Raw genomic sequence first — 18,257 nt, 5'->3', positions numbered from 1 at the left:
TTTCTAAAAGTGAGTTATTTAAATGTAAACAATGCCTGCGCTTGGATAATAAATATCAGGACACGGGTTTACCTACACTACCGCATGAAAACCTTGAGTGTACATTAATCACTCACCGAAATAATATGGTAGAACACACTTCGGTGACCGCCTCTGTGTCAGAGCGTAGAGGGGCGCTCTCAGGGCCCCCACCCCCCCCACCCCCGATTACACTACCGCATAGGCGCGGCGTACGACCCCTGGCTCCTTAAAACTAACAGGCGCCATTTAAAAAAATTAATTGACGTGTTTTAAATATCAGTGTGACTGATGCAATATGCTAGCGTTACTAATGGTCTATTATTAGATGCTAGATCTCAATTTCTGACTGGATTGTCAAATAATAGATGCTTATTGCATCATTCGCAAAGTGATGAAACTCTACAGTAAGCTCCTCATATTCAAAGTTATTTTTTCATCTTTCGAAAGGTGACGAAACTGTACAGAAGGATTTCCTCGCGTTACAAAGTTATTTTTAGAAGCCTTTTGTAGTTTTACCGCTGAATATAGTTGTACGTCTTACTCGCTATGCAGGAAGCTCAATTAACGGATGCCAAGTGCCAACATAGTCACTCTAAAACTCTGGGCGCCAAACCGTGTATTGACGAAAGTTGTACCATATATGGCGCCGCCCATAAGAAACTTTAGTTTTCTTTTTCGCAGAAATAATCTCGGGAGTATTCTCATCTACTCCCTAAAGTTTCATGGCACTCGGATGAACCGCATCCGAGTTTTATTTTTTATATACTGTGTATAGAGAAAAAAAATCGCTCCCTCCGGAGGGGGTGCCTCACCATTGCAATATTAAACAATATTTTTTTTTGGCAGAACCCTACCATTGAGTGATCTAATCATCTCCCCAAAGTTTCATGGTACACGGATGAACGGTGTGAAACCGAAATTTTATAAACCGTATATAGAGAAAAATCGCAGCCTCCCTTGGCGCCGCCATTGCAAAATTAAAAAAGGATTTTTTTTTACAGAACCCTTCCCTGAATTGGTCTAATCAATTCCCCCAACGTCTCATGGCTATCGGATAACGGTGTCACACCAAAATAGACATTTATTTTAAATAAATGATTTTTTACAGAACCCTTCCCTAGAGTTTTATAATGAAATCCCCAAAGTTTCATGCCTATCGGATAAACGGTGTCACTGCAATTCACTTTTATTATTTTTATATACCGTATATAGAGAAAAATCGCAGCCTCCCGTGGCGCCGCCATTGCGAAATTAAAAAAGGATTTTTTTTTACAGAACCCTTCCCTGAATTGGTCTAATCAATTCCCCCAACGTCTCATGGCTATCGGATAACGGTGTCACACCAAAATAGACATTTATTTTAAATAAATGATTTTTTACAGAACCCTTCCCTAGAGTTTTATAATGAAATCCCCAAAGTTTCATGCCTATCGGATAAACGGTGTCACTGCAATTCACTTTTATTATTTTTATATACCGTAAATAGAGAAAAATCGGACCCTCCCGTGGCGCCGCCCTTGCGAAATTAAAAATTATATTTTTTACAGAACCCTTCCCTGAATTGGTCTAATCAATTCCCCCAACGTCTCATGGCTATCGGATAACGGTGTCACACCAAAATAGACATTTATTTTAAATAAATGATTTTTTACAGAACCCTTCCCTAGAGTTTTATAATGAAATCCCCAAAGTTTCATGCCTATCGGATAAACGGTGTCACTGCAATTCACTTTTATTATTTTTATATACCGTAAATAGAGAAAAATCGGACCCTCCCGTGGCGCCGCCCTTGCGAAATTAAAAATTATATTTTTTACAGAACCCTTCCCTGAATTGGTCTAATCAATTCCCCCAACGTCTCATGGCTATCGGATAACGGTGTCACACCAAAATCGACATTTATTTTAAATAAATGATTTTTTACAGAACCCTTCCCTAGAGTTTTATAATGAAATCCCCAAAGTTTCATGCCTATCGGATGAACGGTGTCACTGCAATTCACTTTTATTATTTTTATATACCGTAAATAGAGAAAAATCGGACCCTCCCGTGGCGCCGCCCTTGCGAAATTAAAAATTATATTTTTTACAGAACCCTTCCCTGAATTGGTCTAATCAATTCCCCCAACGTCTCATGGCTATCGGATAACGGTGTCACACCAAAATCGACATTTATTTTAAATAAATGATTTTTTACAGAACCCTTCCCTAGAGTTTTATAATGAAATCCCCAAAGTTTCATGGCTATTGGATGAACGATGCCAAACCAAAATCGACTTTTAGTTTTATATACCTTAAATAGAAAAAAACAAATCGCGTCCTATCGGGGCGCCACCCCGGCGAATTTGAAATATTTTTTTTCGCAGAAACTCCCCAGGAATATTTTCAACAACTTCATAAAGTTTCATGGCGATCGTGTGAACAGTGTCACTGCAATTCACTTTTATTATTTTTATATACGGTATATAGAGAAAAACAAATCGCGTCCTATCTGGGCGCCACCCCTGCGAATTTGAAATTTTTTTTTCCGCAGAAACCTCCCCAGGAATATTCTCAACAACTTCCCAAAGTTTCACCGCGATGTGATGAGAGGTGTAGTAATGCATAAAGGACAAATATAAAGGATAATATATATATATAATATATATAAAGGATAAATATATATATATATATATATTTATGTCATATATATATATATATATATATATATATATATATATATATATATATATATATATATATATATATATATATATATATATATATATATATATGTATGTATATATGTATGTATATATATGTATATATATGTATATATATGTATATACATGTATATGTATGTATGTATATATATGTATATATATACATGTGTATGAGTATATGTATAATATGTGTTATATGTGTTATATGTATATATGTATATATGTATATATGCATATGTGTATATATGTATATATAAATGTATATATATGTATGTATATATATATGTATATGTATATATATATATGTATATGTGTATATTTATATATATATATTTATATATATTTATATATTTATATATATATATATATATATATATATATATATATATATATATATATATATATATATATATATATATATATATATGCAAATATAAACAGTTCATCATACCCTGTCATTATCTCAAGATGTAACTGTCCAGAAACTGTCAGGTAAGTTGGTTGTCTAAAAAAATTATTAGGCCTTGCAGGATCCAATATGCTATCTTTTTTTTTGTGTTCAAGATTCTCACTTTCATTTTGAATTTCTTTTAACAGGTCAGAATTCAGAGGCTAAAATATTAAGATTTGTAAAAAAAAATTTTAAATGTCCATTTTATTTGTGTACTTAAATAACTGAGTTAATTTCTCATATTAAAAACAAAACAGAAATGCATTTGATCACAAACCATATAAAAATTGTAAAAGGTTATACATAAATGATATCAAAATATGGGGGTGGGCATGACAGACATTTGAGAAAATTTGAGACAGAGGACTAAGAGGGTGGATTAGAACTCATGATTCTAAGAAAGTGGATACAAAATTTGTTCATATATCTCAAGTAGTAAATAAACCGGGAGTGATCTCCCCTAAACTTTCTCGAATATTCTTATATAAAATAACAGGGTATGGGAACTCGGGCTATAGACATGATTTTTAATCCATTTTAAATACTTAAAGTTTTTAAAATAGAATAAAATCTCGTAGACAAATTAATTGCACACCAAGTGAACGCCAAATCAAAAAGCCCATAATAGTGCGCAATATTATTAGTACTTTTAAAATTTACATTAGTTTTTTGAGAAATTTTTAAAAATCTCGATTTTTTTTTTGTACGATTACAAGACTTTCTCTATACTTCGTATATACGAGAAAGTAAAAAGTTATGATGTTTTGAAAAGTTGGTTTTTAACTTTTTTTAACACCTTAAAAGGTGCCATGGTTTAGAGGTTATATCTGTAAAAGTATATGTCACAAACACAATCTTTTGAACTCAAAATAAACACACATACACAGAGAACAGACTCATTGTTTTTTCAAACCTCAAAAATAAGTACATCATTTAATGTAATTGAATTGAAATTGGCTTTTCTCACTGTTTGATAAAATTAAAAAGGGAAGTAAAAAACACAAATTTTTTTAAACATCACCAAAAATGTAGGGGAACAACGCTTCTTTGAATTTAAGTAACATTTATACCTATAACAAGTACGTTTGATCAAAAGAATGCATGGGGTCCAAAATATGTCAAAAATGCATCTTTTTAAAAAAATTACAAAAAATGAATTACGACACCTACAGTAGAGCTGGGTACATAGAAATAAAGAATAAATATAGCTCTTAACAGGTAAACAGCCTTTGTATCTGTGACTAATTTATATGCGATCCAATGGTGGCTGAAACAGTGCTAGGGTCACATAAAGAAAACATTTTTTGTTGAAATAATTATTAGTCTCTAGAACCAGTAGACTGCAAACTGTAAATACATCTGCACTCGTGGACTGATCATTTATATGGACACTGTTACAACTTACAGTACAACTACAACTGTAGTAAAGATCTCACTTACACCCCCCCCCCCCCCCCATTCTAGGTAAGTGTTGGAGGCATTAACATAACATCTAGTTAAAATTGAAATTAATGAACACACTAAAACAATAGTTTTTTTTTTTTTTTGTAATGTAAAGTATTTTAAGCTACACATCATGTACTGTTTAGTTTTAAATCATCGCTAAAACTCAAACCATTAATGAACTTGGCCGGGTTTTTAAAATATACCCATATATTGTTGACACTGGCGACGACATGTACGATCACGTGACCTTTTACATTTAACAAATAAAAATAATCAGCTATTCTAAAAAGATTACAAAAATATGTTGTAATTTATTTTCAAAGTACCCTCTGTCAGAAAAGACAAAAATATTTGAACTAAGCAATCAGAAAAAAATAAGACTCCGATACAAAGTGAAGTGGGGTTTAGTTCATCGGATGCTAACATCAATTTAGAAAAGCTTGATGGTGCGTTGTTAACGAGGAGAACGGCCATTTCTTGCGACCAGGCCTAGAGGTATTTTAGTGATCGCTATAGTGTGTTTTGTCAAGCCCTGCCTTTTTGGACCATGCTCAGAAATGATAAACAATTTCAGAGTTTTTAACAGAAAAAAGGACCACCTTTCCGAAAATGCTAATAAAAAATTTATATGATGTCAGAATCACATGCTAATTGTCAAATTTCTTAGTTTTTTTAACATTTATTAAAATATTTATTCTATTATGCATTTTTTGTTTAGTATCTCACTAAAAGCTATTTATTTCTGCACATTTTACAGGTATTTGTAAGGAAATATGTTGAACGGTCAAAAACTGCCAGCGAGTTGAATGGGAAAGGGGTCAAAATCCATTACTCAACTGCTGTTGAAAATCATCTCGGTGATAGTTTTCAATTGGTAAATGAGATATATTGTGTAATATCAACAACTATAAAAATTACGCATCATTAGAGAGCTTGAAATCTACTTTTTAATGGTACCAAGGTTATTACTATACAAGCCTTTTTTATTATAGAAACTATGAAGTGAAAAACTACTATATTTGGGCAACATGGGGGAAAACAGCGTTCTTTACCGCCACTTGACATACCTACTTCTAATGAAGATGTGGCGTGTGGGAAGTGTAACAAATAGACAACCCCTAAGTAGATTTTGATTTTCTAAACAATAATAGAAGATTTTTTAATAGAAGATTTTTTAATACAAGACTTTTTAGAAAAGTGTTAGAGTCAACAGCTGTAAATTTAGTAGCATACCTCAACCGTAAAAACTTCACAAGCTCCTTCACAGTCACTTGATGTCAAAATTGGAGGATGTACTAAAATGAAGTTTTTTTCCTTAAATATAAAGCAAAATAATTTTTATAGTGAAATTTGACAGACAATAAGTCCTAAATAGATCATTTATTTTCTATTAAAACATCATAATGAAATAACACTTTTGAAGAAACATTATTGTTCATGTTGTGTATATATAAATTTTCTGGTAGACTTTGTTCAGGTATTATAAAAATGTAATTATTTAGTAATACTGTCAGAGTGACTTTATATTTCGTCTACAGTATGCTTTATGTTCCTCTAAAATAAACAATTTCAAAATCACAACTTTCAAAGTTATGTTGCATTTTAAAATCAAAGATAACAATAGAAATTTAGACAGGTAAAAATCTGTTGTTTAGGCCTATAGCATTTATATACAAGTAGTTTAGAAAAGGTAATGTTAAAGGGAACGATTAAGTGTGTAGGCCTATGTTACCAGTTTTAACCAAAAATAGAGGTTTTCAACTTTAGGAGGATTACAATACAATTATTAAAACCAGTTTAAAATTTCAAATTAATTCATTAAAACACTAAAACAATATGGAGGTTAAGTTTAAACTTAAAAATTTTTAACATACAAAGTTAAACTTCATAAAAAAATATAATAAAATATGCTATCTATATTATATAATTCTAAGTAAATAAACACAAATACAGTAACTACATATTGAAAAAAAAATAAACAAGGCTACCTGAAAAAAAGAATGTACAGCCATTGTAGCAGCATTACGTATACGCAAAAGACTGCTGAAAATGTTGGTCTTAGGTCGTAAGTGCAGAAAATCTCTAGTATAAGCAGGTGGATGTCTAGTTTTTTGCTTCAAGGGATATTCCTACATATCAAAATTAATGGCACAGATCAGAATTAAAGCTATATTATATTATATAAGAGAACAAATGAAAATTTCTGTTTCTGTCTTAAATTTATTTGTCATCCATCTATATCGGAAATTAAATAGGAATGGAGCCGATTTGGTGATATGATTGCCAACTCTAGTTTCCTTTAGACAGCTCCTGCAACACTGTTTATTCCAAGCTGTACAGGCAAGCTGTGTGGAGAAAGGGCCTGATGTATGGGCACCATCTGGCTCTTCTAAACTTTCCTTTTGACAGCTCCTGCAACACTGTTTATTCCAAGCTGTACAGGCAAGCTGTGTGGAGAAAGGGCCTGATGTATGGGCACCATCTGGCTCTTCTAAACTTTCCTTTTGACAGCTCCTGCAACACTGTTTATTCCAAGCTCTACAGGCAAGCTGTGTGGAGAAAGGGCCTGATGTATGGGCACCATCTGGCTCTTCTAAACTTTCCTTTTGACAGCTCCTGCAACACTGTTTATTCCAAGCTCTACAGGCAAGCTGTGTGGAGAAAGAGCCAGATGTATGGGCACCATCTGGCTCTTCTAAACTTTGTGCTTGGATTTCCAAATTGCAATCATCAGATTGTCAACTAAATATAGTGATTATTATCTATATCTCATCTTGTCTAGTCCTGAAGGTCAGTCAATCAGTACATCGATCTATTTGTATAAATGAGTGTGTGTGTGCATGTATGTATGTATGTGTGTGTGTGTGTATATATATATATATATATATATATATATATATATATATATATATATATATATATATATATATATATATATAGACATTTGACCTTGTCTGCACTAGATCTATAATTCTTGGATCATATCTGTTGGGGCACAGGTTTGCCCATTGCCCACACTACTGCCCAGCATGCCCTGGTGCATGCTGTATATAAGCCTTTATTGTAGGAAAAATCACTTTCCATAATAGTGAGGTGGAACACACGTGGGAGATCACTCAGGTGTTAGAGTGATCACTTGCAGATGCGACACTAACTTGATATTTGGTACGGCGATAGCTCTGACAGGGTTCATGCTCAAAATTTCAAATAACATTGGCGGATGTTTACATTCACGAACGGATGTGACGTCATATGAAAGGACTCTATTGTTTATAGTATCATCCAATCGGATCAACCGCCTAGCCTCACGTGACCACACACTGGGCTATGCCGCACGATGTGTAGATCTCCACAGCAGAGCAATTCAGTCGATGCGTTAATTTTTAATTTCATCCCATTTTAAAACTACTATTCAATGATTGGCCGAACAAATCAAATAATTTCGGTCCGGTTTTCACGGGCTAATGAAATTTCATTAGAATTTTTTAAATTTCAGGAGAATTCCAGGAGGTTTTTACCTTTTTTAAAGATTTCATGAGTTTTCCAGGACCTCCTGGAATTTCAGGAGGCCGCAGGAACCCTGTCTGATGCCGTAGGCACATGAAAAAATACCAGATTCTCAAAAATATCGTATGATGAGGTTGAAATATTACCTCTTTTCCAACAGCCGTGAAAATTAATAATGACTAATACTCTTCTCACGTTAATTTCTCCCAGTCATTTTAACAATGTCATTAACCCAGTTCAATTACCACCTGTCAATTACCCCACCTCCCAGGACACCTCACCAAAGAACCAGGAGGACATTACCTACCCCCAGAAAGTTACCCATCTATATTTTAGAATATATTTACAGTATGGTTAGAACAATATTAAATAAAGCAATTCAGGTTTTGCTTACTTTTATTATGTTCTGCTCGATATTCTCAGCGATTAGACCAATATAAACCGGGAGTGATCTCCCTAAACTTTCTCAAATATTCTTATATAAAACAACAGGGGATGGGAACTCGGGATATAGTTGTAATTTTTAATCCTCCATTTTAAATACTTAAACTTTTTAAAATAGAAGAATCTCATAGAAAAAATAATTGCGCACCAAGCGAACGCCAAAACAAAATGTTTTAAAGAGTGCAACAGACTATGGATAAGTTGGGGTATTACAGTCATTTACTAAGTTGTGTTTGCATTTTTGTTTGTGTTTACATTTGTGTTGTGGTTTGTTAGTTTCCTAAACCTGGGCAATGCCGGGTACATGCTGCTTAATAAATACACAAGTCATGGTCATTTACAGATAGGTTTTTCACAAGAGGCCAGTGCAGGGCCTGGACAGGACGGCAAGTATAAATAATGTAACCAGAGGCTCCCAAGATCCAAGAAAATATTGAGCCAGCAAACAGGGTTACAAGTCTAAAAATACATAATTGGTAAGACGTTGATGCAATCCTTTCAAAATATGTCAGTTTGAATCTTATTTCCTCAGAGATTAAAATTCAAGCAATGCATAGCAGGTATGCTAGTGAAGCATAAAAGTGTATTCAGAGTTTCTTCCAGGCCTCCCCCCCCCCCCAACAAAATGGAATTTATATAGAAAACATACTTTTACCAGTGTCCTCATCCTCCCCTCCCCCCCTGGAAAATGTTGTCCGTTCCCCCCCCCCCCCCCCCCCCCCCCAAAAAAAAGTGCACACCCGCAGAAAAAAAATCTGGAAGAAACACTGAGTGTATTTATAATTTACTATAAATAGGAAATTAAAAAATGTTTAGTTGCAAGAAGAAATGAAAGTGACTTATCATACATACTTACAAAAACATCACATGGGCCAACAACAACACAAGAACTGGTAAGTAGTTCTATTTCTTGATGTCTTCCTTCACTCTCTTTTAATACCCCATCAACTTTAACACAGCTGCCAAATGTTAATGCAGCATCTTTTGCAAGTTTCTGCGGAATAACTACTTGAAGATGATTTGGCCCAGACCCGTCGTTTATTTGGAGAAATGTAACACCTTTATGGTGCTGCAGGTTTTTAACCCAGCCCTAAAAAAATTTATTTAAGTAAGGTTAAATAGTTTTGTGGACATCAATAAATGAACAATAATTTATTTTCATTAAATTTCTATTTTACTAACAGGACTCCCCCTAATTGTGTTCTGTTTTGTGAAAAAAATGTATTCAGTCAAAATATTTTTCAGATCAGATTATTATATATTTTCGGTTTTACCATGCTGTAAGTTATATCATTCTCAGAGAAAAACTTGACTGATCAATATCATAATGGGTATATCAGAATGTTAGATAGTAACTAAATGTACATATGTTAATTAACTTTTTTGTAGGCCTAGGGCTAATTATTTAGGCCTACTGTATAGCAATTTTATACCAGGATTTATGTTTTAAATGATATGAAAATCTCTATCTAAGCCCTAGATTCTAGATCTATATGTTTTTTAACAATTTAATTAGGCCTAAACCTTTCCTATATTCTTCATCATTCTGTGCCATGCTTTCTATGGTTCCAGATATTGTTTTTAAATTGGCTTCTCTTCTCTTTTCAATGAGATTCCAAGTATCATTTGAGATCTATTCCTTTCTTTGTTTCTTCCTATGCTATTAAAAAAAAGAAGCAAGAAGGCCCAGGAGAGGACAGAATCACACTGGAGATGCTAAAAGCAGACCCAGAAATAGGTGCACAAACTTTATCAGGGATGTTCAATAAAATATGGAATGAAGAAAAAGTGCCAGACTCGTGGAAACGGGGAATCATCATCAAATTACCCAAAAAAAGGCGACCTAAATGTTTGAGAGAACTGGAGAGGCATTAACCTTTTGTCTTATTACAAAGAATGTGGAAAGGAATCTATGCAATCCTTCGTGAAGAGCAAGCTGGCTTCAGGGCCAACAGGTCATGTAATGACCAAGTATTTGTGTTGAGCACCATAGTAAAACAGTCACTGGAATGGAACCCGTCTTTCTGCATCAACTACAGAGATTTTGAGAAGGCATTTGATAGCATCCACCATCCATCACTATGGAAGATACTAGATTTATATTGCTTTCCAGGAAAAGTCACAAACATTCTCAAGAACAAACATGTACTCCATTGCGTGTGACATGAAAATCAGCAAAGTGAATGGTTCAAGGTAAAAACTGGAGTCAAACAGGGCTGTGTCATATAAGGATTTACAATGTACGTTCTGTACTCCTCTATGCTGCAAAGTCATGGAATCTAAACAAGACAGTAGAGAGCCGCCTTAGAGGCTTTGAAAGAAGATCCCTCCAACATATTCTCAGGATAAAGTGGGACGACAAAATCCAGAACAAGAAAATACCGCGAAGGACAGGCTTAAACAACATAGTCTCAGAAGAACGAATGAGGAGATGGCGATGGCTGAGTCATGTCCTTCGCATGACCAGAAGAAGACTCCCGAACATAGTGCTAAAATGAAAGAGAGGAAGACCACTGGGAACATGGAGGATAGATATGGAAGAAGAAGTGTAGGCTACTGGCATGAATTGAAGTGGTTCGCCCAAGATAGACTGGAATGGCAAAGATTTGTTGCTGCCCTATAATCCACAGGGAGTGACGAGGATTAAGTAATAAAACTTTTCAGTAATAGAATCTATAAGCCTAAATATAGATCTACTACTACTATCAGGCCAAGTAATAGTAATTTAAATCAATTTAATAGCAAATCTTGCTCTTAAACGCTGCTGTGCTGTTTAAACTTTATTTCTGGTTACTGATCTAAAAATTCTAGAAAAATCAAGATCTAGAAATTCTAGAAAAAAACTAGATCTAGAAATTCTAGAAAGATCTAGATATCTTTCTTTCACATTACACTTACAGTTAGATTACAATAGTACTAATCAATAGTGGGCCTAAATAATAGTAATGGTATATTAAATATAGGCCAGAAATAAACTTTAAACAGCAGTGTTTGAGAGCAAGATTTGCTATATAAACAGCCATCTGTTAATTAGAGTGGTTTCCCCTGAATCTCTCATTACAATTTTACCAAAAAAAAAAAAACTAAACTAGATGGCTGCTAAACTGCTAAAATAATTACTTAATACTTAAATACTAGAATTAAATAGGCTATTAAAATATAATTTTAAAAATATTTTGTAGGCCTACTTAACTAGATTTCTTTGCTAGCTATACTACATACTATAAACCCTCAACCTCTGACGATCCGCCCTAAGCGCAACTGCTCGACCACATGGTACATATAGTTTTGTCAGATGAATAAAGCTAAATGAGTAATTGATCCCATTGTGCAGCTATAATGATGGGTGTTGGGAAATTGCGAGATGCGAAAATGCGAGAAGGGTGCGAAAACGGTCGGTCATGTGACTTTTTGTCTTGCATATTACCACAACCCGATACTTACGCTGGATGGTGTTAAAATGCGAAGATTTCTGCGAAAAATTTACCGCACCCGATTTACAGTGGTTTTTTGTGCAGGCTTCAAAAACGTTTCGTTTACATTGTTAAAACTTCCGATTTTTCCGTCGCTAGACATACTGATGATTTGTGAACTTCCCCCACCTTTTGTGTCGACTTAGAATACCACCTTGTTCGAAACCGCCCGAAATACCGCCGACGATAGATCATCTTCTTTCTTTTGTGTGGAACGCCGAAGCCGCCTGATTTACCGTCTTTGAAGATCACCGTGCCCCAATCCGCTGCCACCGCAAAAATATTTTGTATTATTGCATAGAAATTTTGTATTATAGTCGCCGCCAGTGTTGTGTGTAGGATGAACGGGGAGGTCACCTGTGACATGTTGTGAGTGTGGATTGGAAGAAGTAGCCAAAGAAAAATGTATAAATGGGAGTCTAGTGAACTGGATTAGATGTACTATGTGTGAAAGATGGTGTCACAAGGTGTGTTTGAGTAGTGCTAGGACTATTTCAGAAAATTTTGTTTGTGAATTTTGTTTGTAATTAAAATTACTTAATAAAAAATAAATTACACTTTTTAGAACTGTTTATACTTTTACACTTTTTGCAAGTACAACAATCCATGAATACATGTTGCAGAATATCTCTCCTGCTGACAAGATTATACCAGTTCACAATGACACAGCTCAAGTTTGTATAAACATGAGCGGGCTAGATTTTTAAAATTAATGCTGACTGAGACGGGATTTTCCTCTGGCTTACGTGAGCGCGCGATGACAGTAGCACAGCAACAATGTTAGGATTTTTTAATAGATAGATCTATATCTAGATCTATCTTCTTAGAATCTATCTATATATATATATGATGAAATCTAGATTAAAAAAATAACAACATACAACACTCGTGTTAAAGGGTATGGCTACATGCTTGATTATTTTAAAACAAAAAAAATAATTTAAATAAATAAAGATGAAAAAAGCATGAAAAAAACTTTTTTTTTTCGTAAAAGGTGTCTCTCTATTTACCCTTGATTCCGCAGGTATGTCTCGCATTTTCCCGCCTCGCCATTTTGCTTTTCGCGTCTCGCAATTTCCCAACACCCTATAGTGATTCAATTGTTGTGCAGCTAGAATAGAATAAATTGAGTCCATTGTGCAGCTATTAATAATAGTAGGCCCCTATTTAATTTGAGCCCATTGTGCAGATATTTACGTTATTGTGTTCATTATTTTTGCATCTTTTGCCGGCCAGATAGCACTTGGGGGAAAAATCTTTTTCTGAGTAGTCAATGTAACCTAAGTATTTATCAAGTTAATCCATCCCATGTGCCATCAAGACAACATATAGGCCTTAACCCTGAACATGTAGATGACAAGAAAAACCAGGTAATCTTTTTTCCGGCTAGAATCAGCCAATATTATTGTTTAGGCCTAATTCTAGATCTCTATACTCTGAGTCTATAGTATCCGCCTATCCATAACTTTTATTTATTTTATGAATATCTTTTTGTTTTAGGACCGTAAAATCAGCTGAAGACTAGATCTACTAGAATCTAGAACTAGCATCTGAATCTAGACTAGATCTAGGATTCTAGGTTAATAATCTATGACTAAGAGTAGAATATCTAGTCTAGATTCTCTAGAGATCTAGCTAGGCTGATGGCTGATACTAGTCTAGATTAACATAACGGTAAAACTCCATTTTAGCGTATTTTATTCTTCGCTTGTCGTTTATCTCCAGTTGAGCGTATTTTATTATAATAACCGAAACACACCAAAACATTAGGAAAACACAATTTATTTATTTGTATTGTATTGTTGTTTTCACAAATGAATAAAAAGGAATATTTAAAAAACACGACTTGTTTATTTGTATTGTATTTTTTTAAAGGCATTTGTCGCATGGTGAAACTGATACACTGTTAATTATTCTGTATGATATTTTTGTATTTGTATCTGTGTTTTTTTAATTAGACAGTTTTGCCAAAACTGAAAAAAAATATTTTACCGTTTTTGATAGATTTAATGTTAAAAATACCTAACTAAGTATGAAGATGTGTGGTCGAGCGGTCATTGGGAGTGGCTGCCGTGCCAGAAAGTTTGGGTTCAAATCCATCAGATGCCCTATTGCTATGACTCTTATGCCTCTCACTTCATATTAAAATATTTTTTCAGTTACTTAAGTTACTCATTGAAGGGTTACTTTTGTTAATTTTTTTTTGTGACGTAATTGTTGGCATATCAGAAAAAAAAAAAAAAAAGAGAAAAAATACGAAAGTGTGATGGAAACTGTGAATTATAGCTGATGAAAAAGGACATCCTATTTCACCTGATATTTATTCTATGTGATAATGTGAATTTTTAATGATAATTGATAAGTGATTAGCAATGTGAACAACCAACTAAACTTTACCAAACTGATGCTTAATTAGTATTATTTATATAAAAATTACTAGATCTATTATTCTAGTGAATAGATTTAGAGTGCATAATTGATCATCTATGACCTACGTAGCCTGTAGCAGATATGCCTGATATGAGCCTAAAAGCAGTAGCGTAGCGAGGGGCGGGGGCCATATGTCCCCGGGCGCCGAGCTTAGGGGGCGCCAAAATGGGTTGGAAAAATAAATTGAAAGGTTGAGGGGGGTGCAAATTGAAATCTCGAGGGGGTGGGGTGCAAATCGAAAAGTTTGTCCCCGGGCGCCGGGAATGGTCGCTACGCCTCTGCCTAAAAGCTAAACTAAACTTTAATTGTAATAACTTTTTTATAACAAAATAAAAATAGCACTGCTCTCTTAATTTATACCTCATTCCCCAGTCACAATAATTGCTTTAATTATTTTAAGATATTATTCACAGTCGTATTTAGCATGAAATGACAGCCGACTGTGAATAGCCGTATTGGGGCTATTCACAGTCGGCTGGGAATAGCCCCAATACGGCTATTCCCAACCGGCTGGGAATAGCCTTGGCCAATATTAAATTCGTGTTTTCCTAATGTTTTGGTTATTATAATAAAATACGCTCAACTGGAGGTAAACAAGCAACGGAGAATAAAATACGCTAAATAAAATGGAGTTTTACCTAACATAACACAACACTAAGTAATTAAGAGTTAAGAGTAGTATAGGCCCTACTTATTTAATATTTATACTAGGCCTACCCTAATGTATAACATTTTCTGATTAAAATCATTACCACTAAACTAATGATTAGGCCTAATTAGATTAATTACCTTTACACTGACATGTTGCTCTATCTTTTTATCAATGATAATATTGTGTATACTCTCTGTGAAATTTCTTTTTTTCATACACGACCACGTCCTAAAATTTGGTGATAGATCTACTTTAACTTTATGAATATGAGAGGAAAAAAATGACTTAAGAGCACAACAAGCTGCCATTTTGAAAAAGATTGTCTAGACTTAGAATCTAGATCTAGATTTAGATAATCCTCGTCCTATAGATCTATCTACTAATATCTAGATATTATTATTATTAGATCTAGATCTAGATATCTAGGAATAGATAGAACATAGAATGTATTTCCTATTTCATTTTCATACCTTTATTTATAGAGAGGTACGGTAAAAGTAAAATACGAAAAGCGAGATAATGAGCGAGAAGAAATTATGGGTTGATAGTTGATAGATCTAGATTCTCTCTAGATTCTAGAATTGTAGGGGGAAAAGTCACAGGAAAAATAAAACAGGAAAAAACCAGCAAAAACTCACAGGGAAAAAAATCACAAATGTGTATTTGCGTGGATTTTGTTAATATTGTTATGTATTAAATTTAAATATTCAGAAAGTGCAAATCAACTTAGATTAATTAAATTTAATTAGCCTGTACTGTAGGCTATATTGCGTGTGCGTAGGTTGTATAAGAATAAATCTAGTAGGCCCCTTATCTATCTATGAGTATCTAGATCCATCCATCCATCCATCCATCCATCCATCCATCCATCCATCCATCCATCCATCCATCCATCCATCCATCCATCCATCCATCCATCCATCCATCCATCCATCCATCCATCCATCCATCCATCCATCCATCCATCCATCCATCCATCCATCCATCCATCCATCCATCCATCCATCCATCCATCCATCCATCCATCCATCCATCCATCCATCCATCCATCCATCCATCCATCCATCCATCCATCCATCCATCCATCCATCCATCCATCCATCCATCCATCCATCCATCCATCCATCCATCCATCCATCCATCCATCCATCCATCCATCCATCCATCCATCCATCCATCCATCCATCCATCCATCCATCCATCCATCCATCCATCCATCCATCCATCCATCCATCCATCCATCCATCCATCCATCCATCCATCCATCCATCCATCCATCCATCCATCCATCCATCAAACTTCCCGAAGTTTCATGGCGATGTGATAAGAGGTGTGGTAATGCATAAAAGACACACAGACACAAACATACATTGCTTTATATATATATATATATATATATATATATATATATATATATATATATATATATATATATATATATATATATATATATATATATAAAGCAATGTATGTGTGTGTCTGTGTGTCTTTTATGCATTACAACTCCTCTTATCACATCGCCATGAAACTTCGGGAAGTTGTTGAGAGTATTCCTGGGGAGGTTTCTGCGAAAAAAAATTCAAATTCGCAGGGGTGGCGCCCCGGTAGGGCGCGATATGTTTTTTCTCTATATACGATATATAAAAATAAAAGTCTATTTTGATTTCACCCCGTTTTATCCGATAGGCATGAAACTTTGGGGAGTTGATTAAAACACTCTAGGGAAGGGTTCTGTACAAAAATCATTTTTAATTTCGCAAGGGCGGCGCCACGAGAGGGTGCGATTTTTCTCTATATACGGTATATAAAAATAATAAAACTGAATTGCCGTGACACCGTTCACAAGATCGCCATGAAACTTTAGGAAGTTGTTGACAATATACCTGGTTAGGTTTCTGCGAAAAAAAAAATATTTAAAATTCGCAGGGGTGGCGCACCGACACGGCGCGATTTGTTTTTTTCTATATACGGTATATAAAAATAAAAGTCGATTTTGGTTTGGCATCGTTCATCCGATAGCCATGAGACTTTGGGGAATTCATTATACCACTATAGGGAAGGGTTCTGTGAAAAAATAATTTTTAATTTCGCAAGGGCGGCGCCACGGGAGGGTCCGATTTTTTTTCTATTAACGGTGTATAAAAATAATAAAAGTGAATTGCAGTGACACAGTTTATCCGATAGGCATGAAACTTTGGGGAGTTCATTATAAAACTCTAGGGAAGGGTTCTGTAAAAAAATCATTTTTAATTTCGCAAGGGCGGCGCCACGGGAGGGTGCGATTTTTCTCTGTATACGGTTTATAAAAATACGTCGATTTTGGTGTGACACCGTTATCCGATAGCCATGAGACGTTGGGGGAATTGATTAGACCAATTCAGGGAAGGGTTCTGTAAAAAAAAATCCTTTTTTTTTTAATTTTGCAAGGGCGGCCTCACGGGAGGCTGCGATTTTTCTCTATATATGGTTTATAAAAATAAAAGTCTATTTCGGTTTCACACCGTTCATCCGTGTACCATGAAACTTTGGGGAGATGATTAGATCACTCAATGGTAGGGTTCTGCAAAAAAATGTTTATTAATATTGCAAGGGCGGAGCCCCCGGGGGGAGCGATTTTTTTTCTATACACGGTATATACAAAATAAATCTCTGATGCGGTTCATCCGAGTGCCATAAAACTTTAAGGAGTAGATGAGAATACTTTCGAGAATATTTCTGCGAAAAAGAAAACTAAAGTTTCTTATGGGCGGCGCCATGTTGGGTACAATTTTCGTCAATACACGGTTTGGCGCCTAAAGTTTTAGAGCGAGTATGTTGGCACTTGGCATCCGTTAATCGAGCGTCCTGCATAGCGAGTAAGGGGTACTACTATATTCAGCGGTAAAACTTCAACATGCTTCTAAAAATAACTTTGTAACGCGAGGAAATCCTTCTGTACAGTTTCGTCACCTTGCGAAAGATGAAAAAATAACTTTTTGAATATGAGGAGCCTACTGTAGAGTTTCGTCACTTTGCGAATGATGCAATAAGCATCTATTATTAGACGATCCAGTCAGAAATTGAGATCGAGCATCTAATAGTAGACCATTAGTAACGCTAGCATATTGCATCAGTCACACTGATGTTTAAAAC

The 18,257-nt window shown here is 34.8% G+C and overlaps 1 protein-coding gene across 2 annotated transcripts in view; it reads right to left on the bottom strand.

The window, feature by feature from the left end:
* The window catches only part of LOC131934991 (putative asparagine--tRNA ligase, mitochondrial), a 36,588-nt gene extending 20,992 nt beyond the window's left edge, over window positions 1-15,596 (bottom strand). Inside the window, exons 1-6 of one of the 2 annotated variants that reach the window (XM_059291265.1) lie at window positions 15,263-15,393; window positions 13,054-13,154; window positions 9,427-9,660; window positions 6,608-6,748; window positions 5,853-5,933; window positions 3,174-3,334 (exon numbers count right to left, since the gene is read on the bottom strand). In XM_059291265.1, coding sequence (XP_059147248.1) covers window positions 3,174-3,334; window positions 5,853-5,933; window positions 6,608-6,748; window positions 9,427-9,660; window positions 13,054-13,080 — 644 coding nt within the window. In that variant the 5' untranslated portion in view covers window positions 13,081-13,154; window positions 15,263-15,393. Of the gene's footprint in view, window positions 1-3,173; window positions 3,335-5,852; window positions 5,934-6,607; window positions 6,749-9,426; window positions 9,661-13,053; window positions 13,155-15,262 lie in introns of both variants that reach the window. The other variant, XM_059291264.1, reaches the window with a different exon arrangement.
* Between the last annotated feature and the right edge of the window lie 2,661 nt (window positions 15,597-18,257).

The sequence above is a fragment of the Physella acuta genome, unplaced genomic scaffold (genome assembly GCF_028476545.2).
Source record: "Physella acuta isolate Inbredline_101_S28 unplaced genomic scaffold, ASM2847654v3 ptg000127l, whole genome shotgun sequence".
Lineage (NCBI taxonomy): Eukaryota > Metazoa > Mollusca > Gastropoda > Physidae > Physella > Physella acuta.
The sequence above is the reverse complement of the archived record's forward strand: the minus strand, read 5'-3'. Positions and strand labels throughout refer to the sequence as shown.